Below are 20,418 nucleotides of genomic sequence, written 5' to 3'. Positions count from 1 at the left end.
CGAGTTAAATAGCGATCACAAGCCGGACCACTCCTTACACTCCAAAAAGAGAACTTCACCGCATAGCACGCTCTGCGCAACCCACTGCGACGAACCCTATCATTCGTCGCAGTCATGGTTTGCGCAGAGCGTGCTATTGCTTCTGATACCAAGAGAAACAGGGGCGTACGCCCTTTGGCGTCAATTTGGATATACGATAACACAAAAAGGCGTACATCCCCCGGCTCCCTTCAAATGAATCAGAGGCGATCATCCTATCATTCGTGGAGATGATATGCGCAGAGCGTGATATCGCCTGTGATTCGAAGAGAGATAGGGGCGTACGCCCTCTTTGTGTCTATTTGGATATATAATAACACAAAAAGACGTACGGCCCCGTGTCTCTTCGAATGAATCAGACGCGATAACCCTATCATTCGTGGCGATAGTTTGCGCAGAGCATGCTATCGCTTCCGGTTCGATGAGAGATAGGGGCGTACGCCCTCTTTGTGTGAATTTGAATATATCATAACACAAAAAGGCGTACATCCACCATTTGTCTTTGAATGAATCAGAGGAGATAACCCTGTCATTCGTGGCGATGGTTTGCGCAGAGCGTGTTATCGCCACTGATTCGAAAAGAGATAGGGGCGTACGCCCTCTTTGTGTCAATTTGGATATATGATAGCACAAAAAGGCGTACGCCCCCGTCTCTCTTTAAATGAATCAGAATGCGACAATACCCTATCGCATTCGTGGCGATGGTTGGCGCAGAGCGTGCTATGCAATGAAGCTCTTCTTTTTTTTTTTTTTTTTCAGAGTGTGTATCAAAACCGAAAGCATCTCTTGCTCCAACTTCATTCCCTTTTATTTCCACATCACACCACTTTCATCCTTACTTGTCACGTTCGTATACAAACTGAAAGGATTTACGCAAGTGGCACAAAACAGCGTGACACATTTTTTGACAAAAAAAATGCTTACATTGAAAACATAGCACCAATAAGCAGTTAACCTTTATAAGAACAGCCACAACAACACGTCATATTCCAAAACGTTCCGACGCGAATTCCCCAGTTTGACGAGTGATCGAAATCACTTTCATTGTATACTATAGTATGCGAGAGAGCGCACTGTTCCATCTCCACATCTCTGGACGTCCAGCGCGCCGTATATACAACGGGGGCATCATCCGTGAGAGAATCCACATGTTCGTCCATGCAGACAACTGGACATGCTTTACACCTCTGCTCATCTATCATCGAGCGTGAGCAGCGGTCTATATTGGAAACGAAGATGACGGCCTATATATATACCATGCAGTCGAGAGGGCCACATAACTATGGGATGTGGAGCAGCAGTAGCGACGTAAGCGGGCTGAACGACCATAGAGACAGAGAAAAACAAAAAAAAAAGGAAAGAAAAAGGTAATGAAGGTACGGAAAAAAGGTGGGAGGGAAGGTAATTACCGGCGTGTGCAAAAGCGCACATGACGCGACAACGAACTGTTGTGCTTTCTGCGCACTTTGTGCTGGATGATGTGCGCGTCCATATAAGGAGAGACAAAAGCAAGTGTGCGTTGCGCTAATGGATTATAGACTAATGTGCGGGCAGTGATGCGCGAGGCATGTGCTGACGATTTTCGGGAGGAAAAAGGAGTGTGTGCGGACAGAGGAGAAAAGTGTGTTTCACAGTCGCAAGTGTTGCGTGTGTATCCTCAATGTTTGTTTCGAAGGCGAAGCGTTGAGAGTTTATTTCGTGCAGCGACAAAGCAATTCTATAGGAGCAACCAAAGAAAAGCAGCAGAGTGATTATGAGGTTAGCTGAGCACTAAAAATAATAAGGGAAAAGAAAAAGAAAAAGAGAAAAAGGGATATTGGACCGCAGGAGAATATAAGTTTTGTCAGTGTGGTGCGTCGTAGTGCACTTCAGTGGTGTGTGTCATAGTGCGCAGTTCGGCAATGCATATTGTGGATCTCTCTATATAATGTGCGCGTTTCTACTACAATGAATATCTTTTCCATCATTCTATACCAATATTCTTTCTACGTATTCACTTCAATGGTACCGCAACACACTGTGTCGGAAGTTCCCCAAGCAAATTATTTGGGGACAGTCGATGTGGATGAGATGCCGCCTTGTAAACATTCGAAATGTTATAAGCTGTGTAAACACTAAATAAAGGAGAAATGCGTGCAAATTACCATGACGCTTCTACGACAGTATTTTTTTAGGCGTGATCCCAATTGCCGGCCTTACTATGCCTTGTCGTAACTATGAGTTTGGCTCAATCACGGTTTTCTTACTATACGCGTTTTCCCCCGAACACACCCTCTCCTTCACGTATACCTCACTCCGCTTTATCATCACCAACACTTTCGGAACTGAAGTTTTAATTTAGCGTATCAATCACGTCGTTACAGCTAAAGTACAGGTCCAGGAGTCCAGAAGAAATACCATCACCAACGCCTTTCCTCTTTTTCCTTTTTTTTTTTCCATCCAGTTGACCAAGTCCAACGTATTACTCACCCCGCTATAACCTCCATATATATATACTCTCGCTCTCAGGGACCAAGAAACACTACACTAGCCTTATATAGCTCATCTCCTCACGGTCAGTCGAACAGAAACGCTGCAGAGAAGCCCAACCTCACGACTCACTGCGTACATCGCTTCAAAAAGCGGCAGGGCCTTCCTCCAACTTTCTATCTACCACAGAACACGGATCTCCCCGTCTTCCGACCGACCCACACCTTCGAATGTGATAATAACCATACATGTTCCAACCGCTAAGGACCGTTGAACTTCGCCGGCAAAAAGGACGATTATTAGAGACACCTCCCCACCCCAACTGACCGTTGGGTCAGATGCTCAACTGGCCGATCATTGTTCAATGTAGCGCGAATACAAGGAACGCGCCTTTATATATACTTGTTTTTACTTTACGGTATCTTCTTCTCCAATTATGGAGCGGCCAAATGAGCCCATAGGAGGTGATGAATCGCAGGAAATTTAAACGACATGTAACAAATGGGATTAATACGAACTGGGCAACGAGAGAAAGAAAGAAAAAAAAAGAGGAAAGAATAGGGCTATATAGTAGGGAGGGAGCATTGGGATCAGTGGAGAGGGGAATAAACGCAATAATTACAGTCGCACGCGAAGGTTTCGTTTTGAGAGACGGTGATAAATGTGAGGCGTTGAATTAGAGTGAGTGCACCAACGCTGAATGGAAATCGTGCGCCAATGTGGCGAGGCGGAAGAGATGTGACTGCGTATATATACCGATGAAGAGGCGCGTTTTTTGCCGGGAAGGTTTGCATATATGCGTGCGGTTGTGTGCTGTACGCGTGTTCACTTCGCGGCGTGTGTATAATTCCCGTAGCGTACCTTTTACTTCTCATTTCTTTTCTTTTCTTTTTTATTTATTCGATTCTTTATTCTTCTTTCTTCATCTTCATTCGTCTTCTTTTCTTCCTTCTTTATTCTTTTCTGTTTTATTAATTTTCTTCTTCTTCTTGCTTCATCTTCATTAATTTTCTTTTTGTTGCGGAATAGCAAGCCGACGTCCCGTTTGGCTGACCTTTCCCCCGTTTTTGTGTTCTTTCGTCTAATAAATATATCCCCCCCCCCTCCCCACCTAGGCACACGGCATACTTAATGCATTAAACGGAATGGCAGTAACTTCACCTCCTAACCAACCATCATCTCGAATGACACCGTTCTCTCCCATGATTTGTTGAAAACAGGAGGTGTATACGCATTTTGTTGTTTCGATTACAATGATGTCGTGCATAATTGTCGCTAAAGAAGGCGTACGCCTCCTGTTTTGTTTGGACTCTTTCGTTTGAGTTCGCTTTGTGTTACATTTACTAGGGAAGTTACAGTTTCAGGCGCGACTCAACAGTATTCGGAATAATGATATAAGAATGATAATCCGCGATATAGTTATTGGCGTCATTGGCCATTCTGCCAAGCGTGTTTAAATGCAATATTTATATGACCATCCCCCGAACTCCCCGAAGATGACCGTATCAGGCGCATTTAAACGCGGCAGGATGTTCAAATATGCGGCTAACTTTTTATATTGTTCTTATTTTTCTGTTTGCATTACTGACCACCTTGATACTAATCCCCGCGAAGCCTGCAGTTTGCTGACCGCCCTCCAGGTGGCAGCTGCGAACGGGCCAGACCAACGTCGTGCCTGATACGCTTTAATGTGACACACAGGTGGTTAATTGGAGCTTTAAGACAGTCCGCGTTATACGTGCAACTCGCAAGGTCGTCGTCACGGCTCGGTACGTTCGCTGCTGACGTCAGTTCCGGCAGACAAACAAAAAAAAAAAAGCAACCCGGAAGTCGCAAAGCGTTGCCGGAACTCATTAACTTCCTTCGTCAAAGAGAGACATAAACAAAAATAATCAGCATCCGGTACAGTACTCAACTTCTTATGTAGCATTTTCCATTTTTATTACTTACCAAAGTAAACGTTTTTCCCTCTCCCTCTGCACCCTCTCCCTATAATCCCGTTTTCTCCAATTATTCGTAGCAGAATCAATTAAGGCAGCTGTCCATTTCGAAAAAGTAAACGGATCTTGCAGATACATAATGGCCCCTGTATGTCACTGACCCGCACGTCATACGTACAATGTAATTATTCAAATTGTTCTTGTTTAGATACGCGAAGTTAGATGGCGGAACCGAACTTATTACGACTCAAAGCTTCAGCTCATTAAGACCGCTTCATAAATACAAACTATCATCTTTCTCATCAAGAAACGAAGAAGCAATCTGAGGGCAAGCGAGCAGTTAATTAGAACTCGTCCGAAGAACCTCCCAGCTTTCATGTTGCGCAAGAAGGAGGGGGAGGGGGGGGGGAGCGCAACATCTGTGCCGTATATTTGGAATAATTTTTTGACCGTATATAGACGGATCTGCAAATAATGAACCCGATTATAAATAGATACAACGCGAAGTACGAATGCAGTATACGCAAAAGAAATTGCAGTTTACACTTCTGCGTTGTTGAAAGAGAGAGAGAGAGAGAAAACAATATTAGGAATCACAACGAGAAGAATTGAGGTAGTACTAATAATTACAAGAAAACACCGAAGCCTGATGCGGCATCATTGGTCCAGGTATATAGTATATAAAATAATACATAGTCTTGCAATTGGCTCCTGTTCCGTTCTCGTTTTTCTTTTGTTTTTATTTGTTTTACTGCACCGGATAGCCTATACCGTTTGCATTTGACTACTTTGTAATCCGTAGTAATAATTTGTGTACTAATGAAGTGTGAGTGTTAGAGAACATGGGTTTAAGCACAGCGTTGTTTATATTGCTCCACCAAGAACAGTGTGGACAAGTACAACAAACGCCGTGTGCCCCTTTGCGGCTTCAAACCAATCATCTTTGTATAGAGCCTCTGCTAAGGAAACAGTCTGTGTTACCTTTAACTGCGCAATACCTATAGACGTTCAGTAAGACACGGTATATACCGGAGCACTTTCAAACCCCAACGCAAATGCTGTATACATGGCAAACAACGTTCACTCCAATAAACTTGGTAATTCTAAGCAAAGCAGATCATTAATTCCGTCAACAAACTTTATTCTCGCTTGCTTCGATAGAGTTGCGCATAAACTCATGTCAGATAAAGTCCGTGTTTGCCTCGCGAAAGTCTTTTGCGAATGAAGTCCCATATAGTTGTCGCAGGACGGCGGCCAGCGGCTAATTGGAAGGAGATCAATGGGTTCGTTAGCCGTTTAGCCGTTCGCAAATACGGGGGGCTTGGGCGGTCAGAGGTCGTTAGGAGCTGCTGGACGGTGCCCTACATGCACGCTCCCTCGGGATATATGGAGAAGCTGACCGCAGGAGGACGGACAAGAGTTAGGGTTATGTGTTCAGGCCAATATCTCATTGAGAAGTGTACGTTTACTTACCGCTTGGCAATAAATATAAGCTATATATATACAGAAAGAAGCGGGATAAAGTATCTTGGAGTGAACGATCAACAGGGTAAAAGGACACACGTGTGGGTTCTGGTAAACTATCCGAAAGACGGCTGCGGTCGGTGAAAGTTGTTCTTGATGGAAGAGATTCCTGACTTGTAGTTTTGAACCACATGGCCGAACTGCATTATCATCTCTGGTCGTCTATGAACATCATTCCTTTGTGTTTTCATCATCTCATCATCTGTTTGAACTTTCTGTATTAAGTGCACTGGGGTAGCCAGTTTGACTTCGTCGAAACTCACATCCCCATTTTTTTTCTTTATTCACATCGCATCACGTTCGCTTCACATCGCATATCGTTATCTGCCCTGATTTGTTGGAAACGGGAGGCGTACGCCTTTTTGTGACACTTATGCAGTTCATAATTGTCACAAAAAAGGCGTACGCCTCCCGTTTTAAACAAATCGGGGCAGATAACGATATCATTCGAGACTATGGTTGGCTAGGAGCGTGCTATGCGGTGAAGTTCATTTTTAAGAGTGTACGCCTTTTTGTGACAATTAACACAGCTGCACAAAAGTGCTACAAAATGGCGCGCAGCTCCCGTTTTCAACAAATCAAGGGGAAGAACGATGTCGTCCGGGATTGTGATTGGCAGAACTTCACCACATATAGCATTCTGAAGGCAAACCACTGCGCAGAATGATACCGTTATACCGTAATATATACCCCTGATTTGTGGAAAGCAGGAGGCGTACGCCTTTTTTTTTTTTCGACACTTGTGCAGTTACAATAATTGTCACAAAAAGGAGTATACCCCTTTTTTTTTCAACAAATCAGGGAACAGAAAGATTTCACTCGGGATGACGATTGGTATAGGATCGTGCTATGCGGTGAAGCTGACCCCGGCTTGTGCTGTCTGAGCGTTTGCCTTCTGTTTTCCTCAGACGTTTTAAGACAAATGTCCGCACAGTTCCCTGCGAAGTCGGCCCTGGACGCACGATCGCCCCTGCAATATAGTTGGGACGTTTCACGCCTGAGCTTGGCCGACTACGGAAGCAATGCCACCACCACTACCACCATCACCATTAACACCACCACCATCTATTTCAAGAGCGTCGCCACAATTGCTGACACACCTTACATGCAAATCTGCTCAAATTACCTTTTTTTTCCCCTAATTATTATTATCTCTTGTAAGAGTGATTGGAGCGTGCTATGCGGTGAAGTCCTGTCTTAAGAAAGTAGATTAGAGAAACCGTTGACAGGGCAATGATAAAGAGTAAAGAGGCTTAAAAGAGGAACAAAACCAGTCGTTTAAAACAAAATTAAGATTTTTCATTGGCATGCAGCACACAGCTGTATGCGTTATAAGAAGCCGATACTTAATCCAATTACCCGTATAGATTGCGCCGAACCGTGCCAAAAGTAGCGAAGACTCGCAAGCATAAACCAGACGACTGTTTGTCGCAAAGAGCAAGATGACGCGAATGGATAGAGACACCTAACGAAACGACAACACGGGGAGAACATATCAGCAGGGGTGCAGCCCATCTGACGCCCTCTTTCTTCTCCTCGGAGCTCAAAGGGTACCCTTCCGCCTGACAGCACTTGATGAGCAGTCAAGGCGAGGCATCACAGTTAGCTGTGCCTGGCTCTCTGCCGAATGGGGACAGACAAGATGATGCCTGAGTTAGATGAAACTTTCGCTGTGGTCACAGCTGCCCGACGACTCACTAGCACCTTGTGCAGTTCCTTTCTGTTTTCTTTGTGTGTGAGGACGCTGGTTTTTTTCCCCCTTCTCTCCCTTTCCATCGATACTGCGTTGTATTGTTGCCTTCTTTTGCCTTCAGCGTTGTGTTAATGCACAACGCGAAAAAAGTAAATGAAAGGAATAACTTAGATATGCATACAAGGAATAAGTCAGAATGCAGTACTAAATACAAGATGCTTAGCTTCCTGTCCTATCTCACACTAACTACACAAACAATACATTGTTTGTAACATTGGAATTCGTATATTCAATACACAAAGCCACACCTGCCTCTGGACCCACCACATCATCATCATCCCCTTTATGTGTGTGTGTGTGTGTGTGCCCCTTGAGCACGCGCTGTTTTTTAAGTACCCTCGACGTTTTAAGTAAACCTCGACGGGCAGACCGCGACCTCAAACAGGAATTTTTCCTGCGCGGAGGGGCAGACAGCTCTGGGAAATGAACTTCACCGCATAGCACGCTCCTAGCCGACCATCATCTCGAATGGTACCGTTATCTGCCCAGATTTGTTGAAAACGGGAGGCCAAGCCCTTTTTTTTTTTTTTAGTTGAGTTGAGTTGAGTTGATAAAAAAAGAAGAAGGAAAAAACGACAATTATGAACATCATAAGTGTCACAGAAATTGCGTACGCCTCCCGTGTTTTTTTTGTTACTATTTGTGACCTTTTTTGTGACAATTAACGTAAGTGTCTAAAAATGGCGTACGTGCGCCCCCCGTTTTCAACAAGTCAGGACAGATAACGACATCATTCGAGATGATGGTTGGCTACGAGCATGATATGCGGTGAAGTTCATTTCTATAAGTGTTTTGTTTTGGAGTGTATAGAATGGTTCCGCCGTTCGGAAATTGTGGAGTTCCCGCGGCGTGTCGCTGCAACAGCATACCACATAGTAACAAAGCACCGTTACACCAGAGCGACGTCGCAGGACACGTCGTGTCACGCAAGGGGAGACAGACGACTGTTTGTGTACGAAGACAAGGGACAGCTGCGTGTCACGAGAGGTGTCACAGCAGGTCTCACGCAGCACACAAGCGACCGTCGCGGTGTCAAGTGGTCGACTCTGTCACAGCTGCCAACACAATTGCTACAACTTCCAACGCGTGTAACAGACACCACATCGTTGACACAGCGCCGCGCTCTTTTAGAGTCGTCCCCGATTGCGCCGAGCGTTTCTGTACAGCGGCGACTTCTCTTCAGCGGCGGGAAAACAGAGAAGCAGCTTTGTTCGATCCGTTCCAAAGGCATCCCGATTTAATCGACCATCAGGTCCAGAACGGACTTTGGTCCTGTTGTGCGTGCTCCGAGCGCGTTTTGACGCACTGGCTGGCTCGGTCTGTCTCGAGGCCTCATCAAAGTGCCACTCAAGATAGCTCAACGCATGGGCCCAGATGGGGGTGACAAAGAGGAAGATTACGTTACACGCAAGACGCGGTTGAAAGTTGCTTGGCTTGCCTATACACGATAAAGCACCCGCGTGCATGATGGTGTGCTCAATAGTGCTTAGTAAGTTCCCCGTAACAATAAAGGCGATAATTTCTACGCAAGTATTTACGAATGGTGCGCGGAATAAAATGTAATTATATTTACTTTGCTTCGTATCCCAGCGAAATAGCCTCTCGCGAACACTGACGCCCATTTATGTGTGAACTGCACTGTAAGAAAAAAGGGTGTGAAAAGATGGTGACGTCTATAGTTACAGGTCAACATAGCGTCTGATAAAGGGTGTAAAACGGTGGCAAAATGAATTATCATAAATCCAAATTGCTACAAAAAGGCGTACGCCCCCCACGCTCACCGAATCAGAAGCGATAAACCTATCATTCGTAGGTAGCAGGTAGAAACCTTTTAGGCACAACATATGCGACAACTACACTCTTAAAAATGAGGGGGGGAGGGGGGGTGTCGAGGTAGCTTGCCGTTGTTGGCCGCACTCAAGTGGGCATCGTCACGACTATAGCAGAAAAAAAAAAAAAAAACAAGGAAAGGGGGTGAGGGGAGTTGAGGACTTCAAAGTGATGTAGAGGCAGGATGACCGCTACTGATGGGACGGAAGCACAAAAATGAACTTCACCACAGCACGCTCCTAGCCAACCATAATCTCGAATGATATCGTTATCTGCCCTGATTTGTTGAAAACGGGAGGCGTACGCCTTTTTTTGTGACAATTATTAACAGCATAAGTGTCACAGAAAAGGCGTACGCCTCCCGTTTTCAACAAATCAGGGCAGATAACGATATCATTCGAGATTATGGTTGGCTAGGAGCGTGCTATGCGATGAAGTTCATTTCTGTGTACCTCCGAAACGGTGTAACTGCTCCACCCTTTTTTCTAAGAGTGTGGGCGGACGTGCAAACGGTCCAGGTCGTAATGGCTTCGCTTAGCGGTACGTAAGCTTAAAGCTAAACTTTTAGCTACATTTACAATTTACAGAGAAGATGGGGACTAAATTTCGGAGTTAGGGAACTAAAATGTGGAGTAGTCGCAGTCTACAGAGGAGTAGAAGATGCAATTACACCCCATTTCACTCCGTTTTTCTTAAAGTGTATAGTTGCAGGATTGAGCTAAAACTTAGAAGCACATAGGTATATACACTCTTAAAAATGAACTTCACTGCATAGCACGCTTCTATCCAACCACCATCTGGAATGATATCGCTATCTGCCCTGATTTGTTGAAAACGGAAGACGTGCGCCTTTTCTGTGACAATTATGAACAGCATAAGTGTCACAAAAAAGGCGTACGCCCGCGTTTTCAACAAATCAGGGCAGATAACGATATCATTCCAGATGGTGGTTGGATAGAAGCGTGCTATGCGGTGAAGTTCATTTTTAAGAGTGTAGTCACTAAAGACACAAAACAAGGAACATGCGATATTAGCAACCCCGTTCAAAATCGCGTTTTCCAAAGGGGTGACCTCCTGGCTACGTACATACATATACAGAGGACTGAAAAGCGGGAGTCGCAGAAACGACTCTCGTCGTTCGGAAACCCCGGTGAGAGTCATAAAGAATGCACGAGTGCATCGCATCACGGACGTACCCGCTGGTGTCCCGTCGAGATGGCTCATTGGGGACGTATTCCTGGGTCCTGTTATGCCCGTCCCTGCGCGTTATCGAGGCCATACTTAAATCGTTCATTTTATATGTCTGGCTGCCGTATACTTGGTGGATGAGCCGTGATTATGCAACCGCCAGGAATGGGCACCGGTGGCCCTTCTAATCCACCCCATATACAGACGCGAACTGCTGTTGCCGGATAAACAAGAGGCAACTGCGACGTTGTTTGGATGGCTAGAACATATATTTCAAAGTGCATCGTATAGATACAACATCAGGAAAAAAAAGAAAAGAAAGAAAGAAAAGAACTACTCTTATACACTCTTAAAAATGTACTTTACCGCACTGCATCGCTCCTAATCAACCATCATCTAAAATGATATCGTTGTCTGCCCTGATTTGTTGGAAACGGAAGGGGTACACATTGTTTGTGACAATTATGAACGGCATAAGTGTCACAAACAAGCGTACGACGTACGCAAAAAAAAAAGCGTATGTTGTTCTGCTCAGTTTCTGCGGTTCGCTGCTGCGTGGGACGTCGGAGGGGAAAAAAAAAGAAAAAGAAAACAACAGTGCTTAGTGCATGTGACCGAAGACTACAGATGGTCAAGATGCGGTGCAATATGCAAGGAAAATGCCTTTTTTTTTACTCATATATACACGATAAGCGTCTTGTAGGCTGTGTAGAAAAAAAAGCAAAAAAAAAAAAAAAACGAGCAGGTACCTCATTTCGCTAAGTAACTACTGAGTAAACATGTGAGAGTAGGAATAATGTGCGTGAAGATAAAAATGGGAGAGAGCCACGTCCAAGCTTCCAGTTCCAGGGCAGCAGTAATCGAGGCAAACAAAACCACACACTAGGGAGCGGGTTGCAGCGACATGCGAGAGGGAGAAAAAAAAAGTAAAAAAAATCGTGGCTGTATGCTAAACGAGGCAAGAAAACAAACTGCATCATATGAGCCTAGACAACAGAAAACAAATGACGACGAAAAAACAACAAAAAACAACAACAACGTTGTTATATGTATACTTCGGAAGGAAGTAAAAAATACTAGAACGCACGGAGCAGAAAAAAGCGGAAAGAAAATAATACAAACATCAGGGAAGCTGAAAGCTGATTCGCATAAGGAAAGGAGAACGATATATCGCCCTATACTCGGTATACACGGTGTTGGCGCCTGTGGACATTTATAATACAAAAACTGCCCAGTCTTACGTAGATAACGCCCCACAAAAAAAATAGGGACGAAAAAAAAATATGGCGAGTGAAAAACAGGTCGCCCTCAGATGCTGTGTAACAATAAAAAATTGCGACTTGTGACTCGCTGGCCGACCCTGTCTCGAAGCTGATAGCGGAATTCGTGGATGAGGGTCGAGGGGTTCTGGACGGGGTCGGTGGGAAGGGACCCATGGGAGGAATTTGTCCTCTGCAATGGGGTGAGGGAGCGAGGGAGAGAGGAAGAGGATGAAGGGTCTTTTTGAGATGCGTTGTTCGTCTATTGTGATGACAATTGTGATATGGATTACTGAATGTCACGGAGGTGTGGAATGGGATGCGAGGGTTATGCTCGGCGGGGTGACAGTGTGAAGTGATTAACCTAGTACAGTGCGGTAGACAGGTATCAACGCTGTTATGTCTCCCCAATAATTAACCGCGGTAAGTGTCGTAAGGAATAGCTTTTCTAAGTGTGTTAATGATCATAGCGTATATACGGTTACTCTGTCGAAATCTAGAACCTGTACACTCTAAAAAGACCACTTCACCATATAGCACGCTCTTAGCCAATCCCCGTCCCGGATGACATCGTTCTGCCCCCTGATTGGTTAAAAACGGGAGGCGTTCGCCTCTTTGGAACACTTATGCATTTCCGAAAAAAGGCGTACGCCCGCCGCTTTCCACAAATCGGGAGTGATACAGGCATCATTCTGTGCAGTGGTTGGCCTTCACCGTGCTATGTGGTGAAGTTCTGTAGGGGAAAAAAAGGAACCATTAGTCCGTTTCTCGACTAAACGCACGGAGGTTTATGCAAAGCTTCTACTTGACTCCCCTATCGGAATGCCTCTTACATTGCAATTACTCCCCAGTCCCTTCACCAGGAACTAAATTACTAAAATTTCTCCACAATTTAGTGCCTTCACTTCAAACAGAAGTTTTTTCAATGTTTAAGAACTATTTTCATTGCTGGGGAGTAAAATTCACGGTAAAGGGACTAAAATGGGGAGTAACTATACAATATATAAGTGAGTATACTCACTTTTACCCCTCAGACTGCAGAGGACATTTAGCTACTTAGCTGGTTGTACCACGGGTTGTGCTAACTGTTAAATTAGCATATCAGCATTGAGTTATTCGTATCATACCAGCTGAAATGGACATGGCGGCAGGTGGCAAGGATAATTCAACAATCATTTTCAGTTCATATGCAAAGTATATATAGCTTGCTGAAATATCTTGCCTGCAATCTTTATAGTAACGCTAATGGACATATATATACGAAACCTTCCATTTCTTTCATTCTTTTTTTTCTTCAAAATTTGTAGCACTTGGAGCGGACATTTCCCTTACGTTCGAAACATAATTTTTTGTATTGAGTTCAGTTTTATTCACTTCCAGTCATCAGCATGACAGTGTCGGAAGAGAATAAAGTTTGTGTTGAACACTCTAAAAACTGGACTTCACCGTATAGCACGCTATGCGCTAACCATTGCTACAAATGATGTAGTGTTTATCGCTTCTGATACCGAGAGAGAAGGGGCGTACGCCTTTTTGTGTCACATATCATATATCGAAATTGACACAAAAAGGCGTATGCCCCTCTCTCTCACCGAATCAGAAGCGATAACCGGATCATTCGTGGCAATGGTTGGCGCAGAAATAGAGATGCAAAATTTCCGGAAATTTTGAATCGCTCGGAATAAAATGGTTTCTTTCGGGTTTTTTTTTCCGAAAAATTGGAAAAAAATGGAAACAAACGCGGTGACAGCGTCTCTTTTCGATTTAAAGTTGAGTCGTAGCATTGCCAGCCAAACCACAGCATACAATGAGCTAGATTCTTTAGTAGTGTTCATCCCCCAGGCATAAATGCAGAGCAGAGCTTCCCATGAGACTGCTGTCCACTCAGCGATAGGTAATTAGAACAACCCGTCCACTCCAACCAGAGCTCCGACTTTATGTGAACGCGGTGGCGATCGCTTGAAGCGGCCAGACGGAGCTCCAAGTCGATGGTTATTGGCGGATTAGAGGCATCTACACTCTTAAAAATGAACTTCACCACATAGCACGTTCCTAGCCAATCATAATCTCGAATGATATCGTTATCTGCCCTGATTTGTTGAAAACGGGAGGCGTACGCCTTTTTTTGTGACAATTATGAACAGCATAAGTGTCACAAAAAAGGCGTACGCCTCCCGTTTTCAGCAAATCAGGGCTGATAACCATATCATTCGAGATTATGGTTGGCTAGGAGTGCGCTATGCGGTGAAGTTCATTTCTAAGAGTGTAAGGCACTGTTGGCGGGTTGGAACGCATCAAAGGCACGAAACTTTATATTTTTGATTTTTGTCTCCTGGAAATTTTCGGCAATTTATTAAGACGAGAAAAACAAAAAGAAAACCGTTTTCCCAAAAATTTCCGTTCTCTTTTTTTTTTTTTTTTTTCCCGGGGGCTTCGCACCTGTACGCAGAGCGTGCCATGCAATTAAGTTCGGTTTTTAGATTCATGAAGAATATGTTTCACAGATTTTATAGATACGACGCATGCGCGTATACATACGAATAAGTGATATTGTCTGCAGCAGTATCGGTAAGGCACAACTATGCTTTAATACCCTCGAAGGAAAGGAAAGAACAAAGTAAGGATTGGAGCGCCCTCAGTTGTCGGTCGTGCAAGAACAGCGGGAATGATGAATGGGGGGCCGGCATGCGCTGACAGGCATCTCTCGATGCTTTTCCCACTTTGTGCCGAAAAGCAAAGAGACCCGTACACAGCGTATATGTGTATGCACAAAATACACGGCCAAATAAACCAAGAATATGATGGATGCCCTCGCCCGTTTCATGCTCTCCCCCCCTCGTATAAGCCGATTAAGCCTGCCTTTTCCCTTTTCAATCGTTCCTGGCGACAAAAAATGGAGGAAAAGAGAACATCTTATCCGAACCCGATGCGTTTCTATAAGTCTTAAGAACTGATACGTTTAAGATTAGAAGCGGCGCCCGGTCAAGGAAAGAGCACGCTCCTACACTCTTAAAAATGAACTTCACCGCATAGCATGCTTCTAGCCAACCATCATCTCGAATGATATCGTTATCTGCCCTGATTTGTTGAATACGGTATCATTCGAGGTGATGGTTGGCTAGGAGCGTGCTATGCGGTGAAGTTCATTTCTAAGAATGTAGAGCCAACCGTAATCTCGAATGACATTTGGTATCTCGTTTTAAAAGAGAGGTGCTTTTTGTGACACTTATGCAGACACAAAGCAGTGCGGAGTCACGAAAAAGGCGTACGCCCGGCGCTTTCCACGAGTCAGGAGTGATAACGATATCATTCTGTGCAATGATTGGCCCCCAGAGCGATATGTGGTGAAGTTTATTTTTAGGAGGAATGATGACGACCGAAAGTTAAGGTCATTCCCCCTGAAAATAAATCTATTATCACATCATCTCGTGTCATCCCGGATACAGTCGTGACGCAGCCCACATTCGTGAGGCCAACAACGGCAAGCCGGTTTTTCGTCACCTCCACCACGTTATTTTGAGGAGTGCACGGCTACCCACTGATGCATTAGAATCAAAAGTGGACACTTGTCAATGAAACATCTGAATAGCTTGAGACACATTCCAAAAACTCAAAGCTGTATACCACAAAGCTTCATCACATAGCACCCTCCTGGCGTCCCATCATTCCGAAACCATCCCTCCTATTTCGCTGGAAACATGAAGCGTACGCCTTTTTGTAGCACTTGAGTGATGACAGATGAAGAAAAGGCACCAGCAGTGGGATTCCAACCCACACCCTCTGATTGGGCCCAGCCCGTGGCCGGCCTTTCTTTGATTTGTTTGCCGGGCCCGGCTCGACGGCTCCATACACGGACCGCGAGTCCGGCCCGAGCCCGATACATTTCTATGCTATCCGGCCCAGCACAGCACAATGTAGCGGGCTGTAACAGTTGATCGCGGTTACCTGAGAGTGGGGAACTATACAGGCTCGAGCTCGGTCTATATAGGAATGTATAGGAGGAATATATAGGCAATGTGCGGGCCCGGGTCCAAAATGTCAAACCCAAGCCCTTACCAGCCAAACAAAAGACTTTACCAGATCCGGCAAGGGGTAAGTCCGGGCCCGCGTCCCAGTGCTATCACCCTCAACACATTCTCTTTTACATTGTTGCCAGTCGCTCCCACATGAGGCAAGCGGCGTCTTTATAGAGAGGGTAGCTAGCATGGTGTAGTTGGAACCACCTCTGTACCGGCAATCAGAATGTGTGGGTTCGAATCCCATCTGCCGGTGCCTTTTCTTTAACTGTCATCATTCAACTGAAATGCGCAACCCGGCGCTGTTAGGCTTGTGTTGTGTTTGTCCTTCTATGTTTAATTGCCTCATCTACTACCTATTTGCTTATTAGCGAGATGGTCTGTCTTAACAGAAGTGATATTTTTCACTACGCGTTGCAACACCTGTTAGCTGAAAAACACACTGCGGTGTATAAATTGCATTAGCAACGCGCAAAACGAAAACGCAAAAGCCACGGTGAGCTTGAACTCCGACTCGCTTCATTGCATCCGTTAAATGCAAACGCAGCTCCATCATCTTCAATACTGAAGACTGTCATGTAGTTGACGTAAGCGACAATTGGAGGACGAATCCCCACTCCACAGGCACAGCGCAGAGGCACAATGCGAGATGCATTCGAACGCATTGGAAGCCAAGCTCGAGACGTTCTCCATCCTCCGCATCCCTTTCATCCCTTCACTCTCGTTTGCGGCACCAGAGGGCACCATAGCCGCAGGATGCCGAGAGAGGCGGAGCCTCCCCCGCTTTCCAACCCTCATTGGCCTCCGCTCGTCCAGGTACCTCGCAGGTGGCTCCCTCTTCTCAACCCCGCCCCTTTCCTTCTTGCGCTCTCCTCTTCCTCCCCTTTCGCGCTCCCCGCTGCTGTCGCGGGACGAGGAGCGCGCGCGCGGCTGCCGCTCCGCCTGCGCGACTTGTCGTCTGCCAAGATGTCGCGGCGGCGCGACCGTCGTCTCCGCGGTGTCAGAAGTGCGCGTCCCTCCCTCATCCGCGGGACATCCTTTTTGTGAAAGCTCGCCATTCTTGAGGCGCATGCGCCGAGGGTGACGCGAGTGTCGCGGTGCGTGTCGTGTCTGTCCAGGTACGCGCGACGATTGGTTGACGCGCGCCCCTCCCCCGCCCGCCTTCCTTCTCGCGGCGACTTACTGCGGACTGACCCTCAAGAAAGGGAAGCCGCAAGTGAACGACGACACGTCGAGATATGTGCGCCTTGGAGTGACCAAGGGGGGGACGTTGTGTTTTGTGGAGAGAGTGGTGTGTGGGATATGTGCTGGGACTGACGTCGTGACGACGTTGCAGGGGACGTTGGCGCGGTGGCCGCAGAGCACCGGCATCGGGTTCCGCAAGGCTGCGCCGGCCCGCGCGCCTGCGCCGACCATCGCTTCCCTACGCTGGTCATGGATGTGGTAAGTGATCAACCCTTTCATGCCACACTGTGCCTCCTTTCTCACATCCCACTGGCCATGCATCCCACCTTGTTGCGAGCGATTCCACAAATGCGTGCTTTTGCATTGCTGTAGTTGGATACCTCGCTATATCGAAACAGACCAAAGCACAGCCCAAAGTGCTCCTGTTTATTGAGCTTCACGCATGCACAACCCCCTTTTGTGTACTGTGCCCCAGTGATAAGCATCGGAAGATATTGGCCGGGATCAGGTGTGAGAAGGAAGGCTAATTGGAAACTGGGTCAGAGCAATTCAGGAAGTGTAACACGGAGTGAAGGAAAACATAAATGTCTGAAACTGACTGCCGAGTTTTCTGAGAGTTTTTCGCACAATTAAATTATCTTGAGAGTCACAATTTGCATGGAGGTGAGACAATTTTGTAAATTTCACTCGTTCCCAGCCCTGTATATGGGAGAGGAGGAAGAAGGTTTGATTGAGGAGATCGAGATGCCCCAGAGTGTGGACCCCTAATGTTTTGGGATAACGTTTGTTGTTCAACGAGGAAGGTAACTGCGGCAGAGATATATGCATATGCCAATGTTCCGCTTATAGCATTGTTTGTCTGTGAGCTATACCTTTCGTTCAGGAGATTCTTTTTAAGAGACGCAAAGATTGCTCACGTGACATGGCGCTATAACCATACCTTGGAATTTTGAACAACGACCAGAGAGTGAAAAAGACTGACTATTTTTCCCAGTACAGCTCCCTGTTTTTCTACATACCCAGTACATATGAACTTTCAAATTTTAACACGCGTGCATTACCTCGAGAGGCAGGTAAATAGCACCTCTAAGGCAATTTTTAAGTTAATTCGAACAACAAACAACATGATCATGACGATGTGAGGACATTCTATACCCTCCAGCAGCGGAACCCTCATCATTCCAACAATACAGCTAATGATGTGTTGATATTCTCATAGGCAATTATTATGAGCTGGGATAAATACCTCACTGAAACACTTATAAGCTGCAGGAGAGCACTTCATTCAATAAAATTAACTGCCTAGCCTTTCTGTACGATGTGCCGTCAGAGTTTATCGGCTTCTATATGTCCAAGGGTGTGTTTATTTCGTCCTATTATTACACAACCTTTTAACCTCATTGGTAATCAGGGGTGCCGCTATAGGAATTTTTTTCGGGGGGACAAGACCTCTAACCAAGGCGCCACTGCATAGTCGCACATTATTTAGGACAGGTCGTGTGCTGCTTGTGGGCGTCGGAACGAAAAATAAAAGTATAACAAAAAAGTATAAGTAATATATATAATATAATATAAGTAATATATAAGTAAGTATAAGTGATAATAAGTATAACAAATGTATAATAAACGCGGCGGGAACTTTGAGAGATGTGCAGTCACGCAAAAAAAGTCTGAGCCGGGGGGGGGGGGGGGGGGGAAGTGTCCCCCTTGCCCGCCTCAACTGCGCCCATGATGGTAATCAATGTGTGTATGTCCCTACATATTGGCCAGTCGGTAACCGATACACAAAGGGTACTGACACCGTGAAAAGTACCAATTGATTAACCGTAGTGAGATTTACAGCGCCTCAGTAATATGCACGGAAAGAGAAATGAAACTGAGCCGGGCAAGCGAGTACAATACAGCCACATAGTATTCGGCGCCTCAGGCACTGTGCTCAATGCAGCTGTGTAGTACATTCTCTGGCAGAGGGAGACTGTATATACCCAATAAATAAACGAAGAAAACAGGCTGCGAAGAACCTGATTCCCTCCCCCGATCGGTTATTAGTTTTGCTTCGATGACGCAGAAGCTCATCAATTACATAAGGATCCGTTCAAATTACAACATAATAGTGATATTAGGGTTCAAGGCTTTCGCTCGCTCGCACCTCCCGCAAATGTGACGGCCCCGTAAATTGCCTTTGTGGTAGAAAGTTTACATCTACTATCAAACCCATTGAAAAGGTCATGCATGGTGTGGACGTACAATGGTATAATTAGGGGCCACCGTTACATATTAGTCGGTACACACGCAGCTGTCCGTCTACTAAACAAAAAAAAAACACACATCAGCGAATGTTTTATGCGCAGTAATTATGTCTGTGAAGCCTGGTCCGTGCGAGAAGTCGTCACTGCGTAAAAGTCATTGAAAGGTCACATCATGCCCTGTGATTGTCCTTGCCGTCTCATGAGTCGTGTTCATGCAACAGCTTGAAACTTCTCGGAAACGCAAGAGACTTTTGACTTTCGTGTATTTCCAGGAAAGTGAAAATACTGTGCACGTGAAGCACACCGACACATATGTGCTCCGTCATCCACAACGTTTTCCTGCCGACGCGGTTTATCTGGCTAGCAGTGTTTTATTTATGCTTGTTAAACATAGAGTCAACAATAAAAAAAAAAGAAATTAGAAATACATATATATATAAATAAAAGAAATAAGGAGAGGTAACGGTGCCATACTGGATAATAGCTGGCTAATTAGGCTTTTAGTGTCGTGATAGGAAAATTTATTAACAGTACAAAGCATCAATATTGCACCTAGTTCGGCTTCAGTTGCGCTAGTTTTATGACAATACACATTCTACTACTATATATACACGCAATACACATGCAATACAATACAAGTATAATGCGCAACCCTGGTATATGTACATCTATACATAGAATGGCGCTATGCGATCAATACAATGTTCTTAGCTATCTGCATATGAATCATGAGAAAGAAACTGGTGTCATATAGTTCAGGGAGATAAACCCGTATAATGGCTAAACAGCGTTGTCGGCATTGATGGTGTTATGAGCTGAACTCCTGCTGTTATACGGTGCACAGACAGCAGACAATACGAAAGAAACTTATGTTCATTCCTGTGTTACTTCCCTTATGTATGCCGCCAGTGATCATTTGGTGTCTGATGGTGCAAGTACGTCACTTTCGCGAATACACTCTTCCCC

The 20,418-nt window shown here is 45.3% G+C and overlaps 1 protein-coding gene across 1 annotated transcript in view; it reads left to right on the top strand.

The window, feature by feature from the left end:
- Positions 1-20,418, top strand: part of LOC135371295 (zinc finger protein basonuclin-2-like) — a 192,927-nt gene that overhangs the window by 42,457 nt on the left and 130,052 nt on the right. Inside the window, exon 2 of the mRNA XM_064605403.1 lies at positions 17,355-17,461. Coding sequence (XP_064461473.1) covers positions 17,355-17,461 — 107 coding nt within the window. The remainder of the gene's footprint in view (positions 1-17,354; positions 17,462-20,418) is intronic.

Source organism: Ornithodoros turicata, chromosome 10, assembly GCF_037126465.1.
Source record: "Ornithodoros turicata isolate Travis chromosome 10, ASM3712646v1, whole genome shotgun sequence".
In the NCBI taxonomy this organism is placed as follows: Eukaryota; Metazoa; Arthropoda; class Arachnida; order Ixodida; family Argasidae; genus Ornithodoros; species Ornithodoros turicata.
The sequence above is the reverse complement of the archived record's forward strand: the minus strand, read 5'-3'. Positions and strand labels throughout refer to the sequence as shown.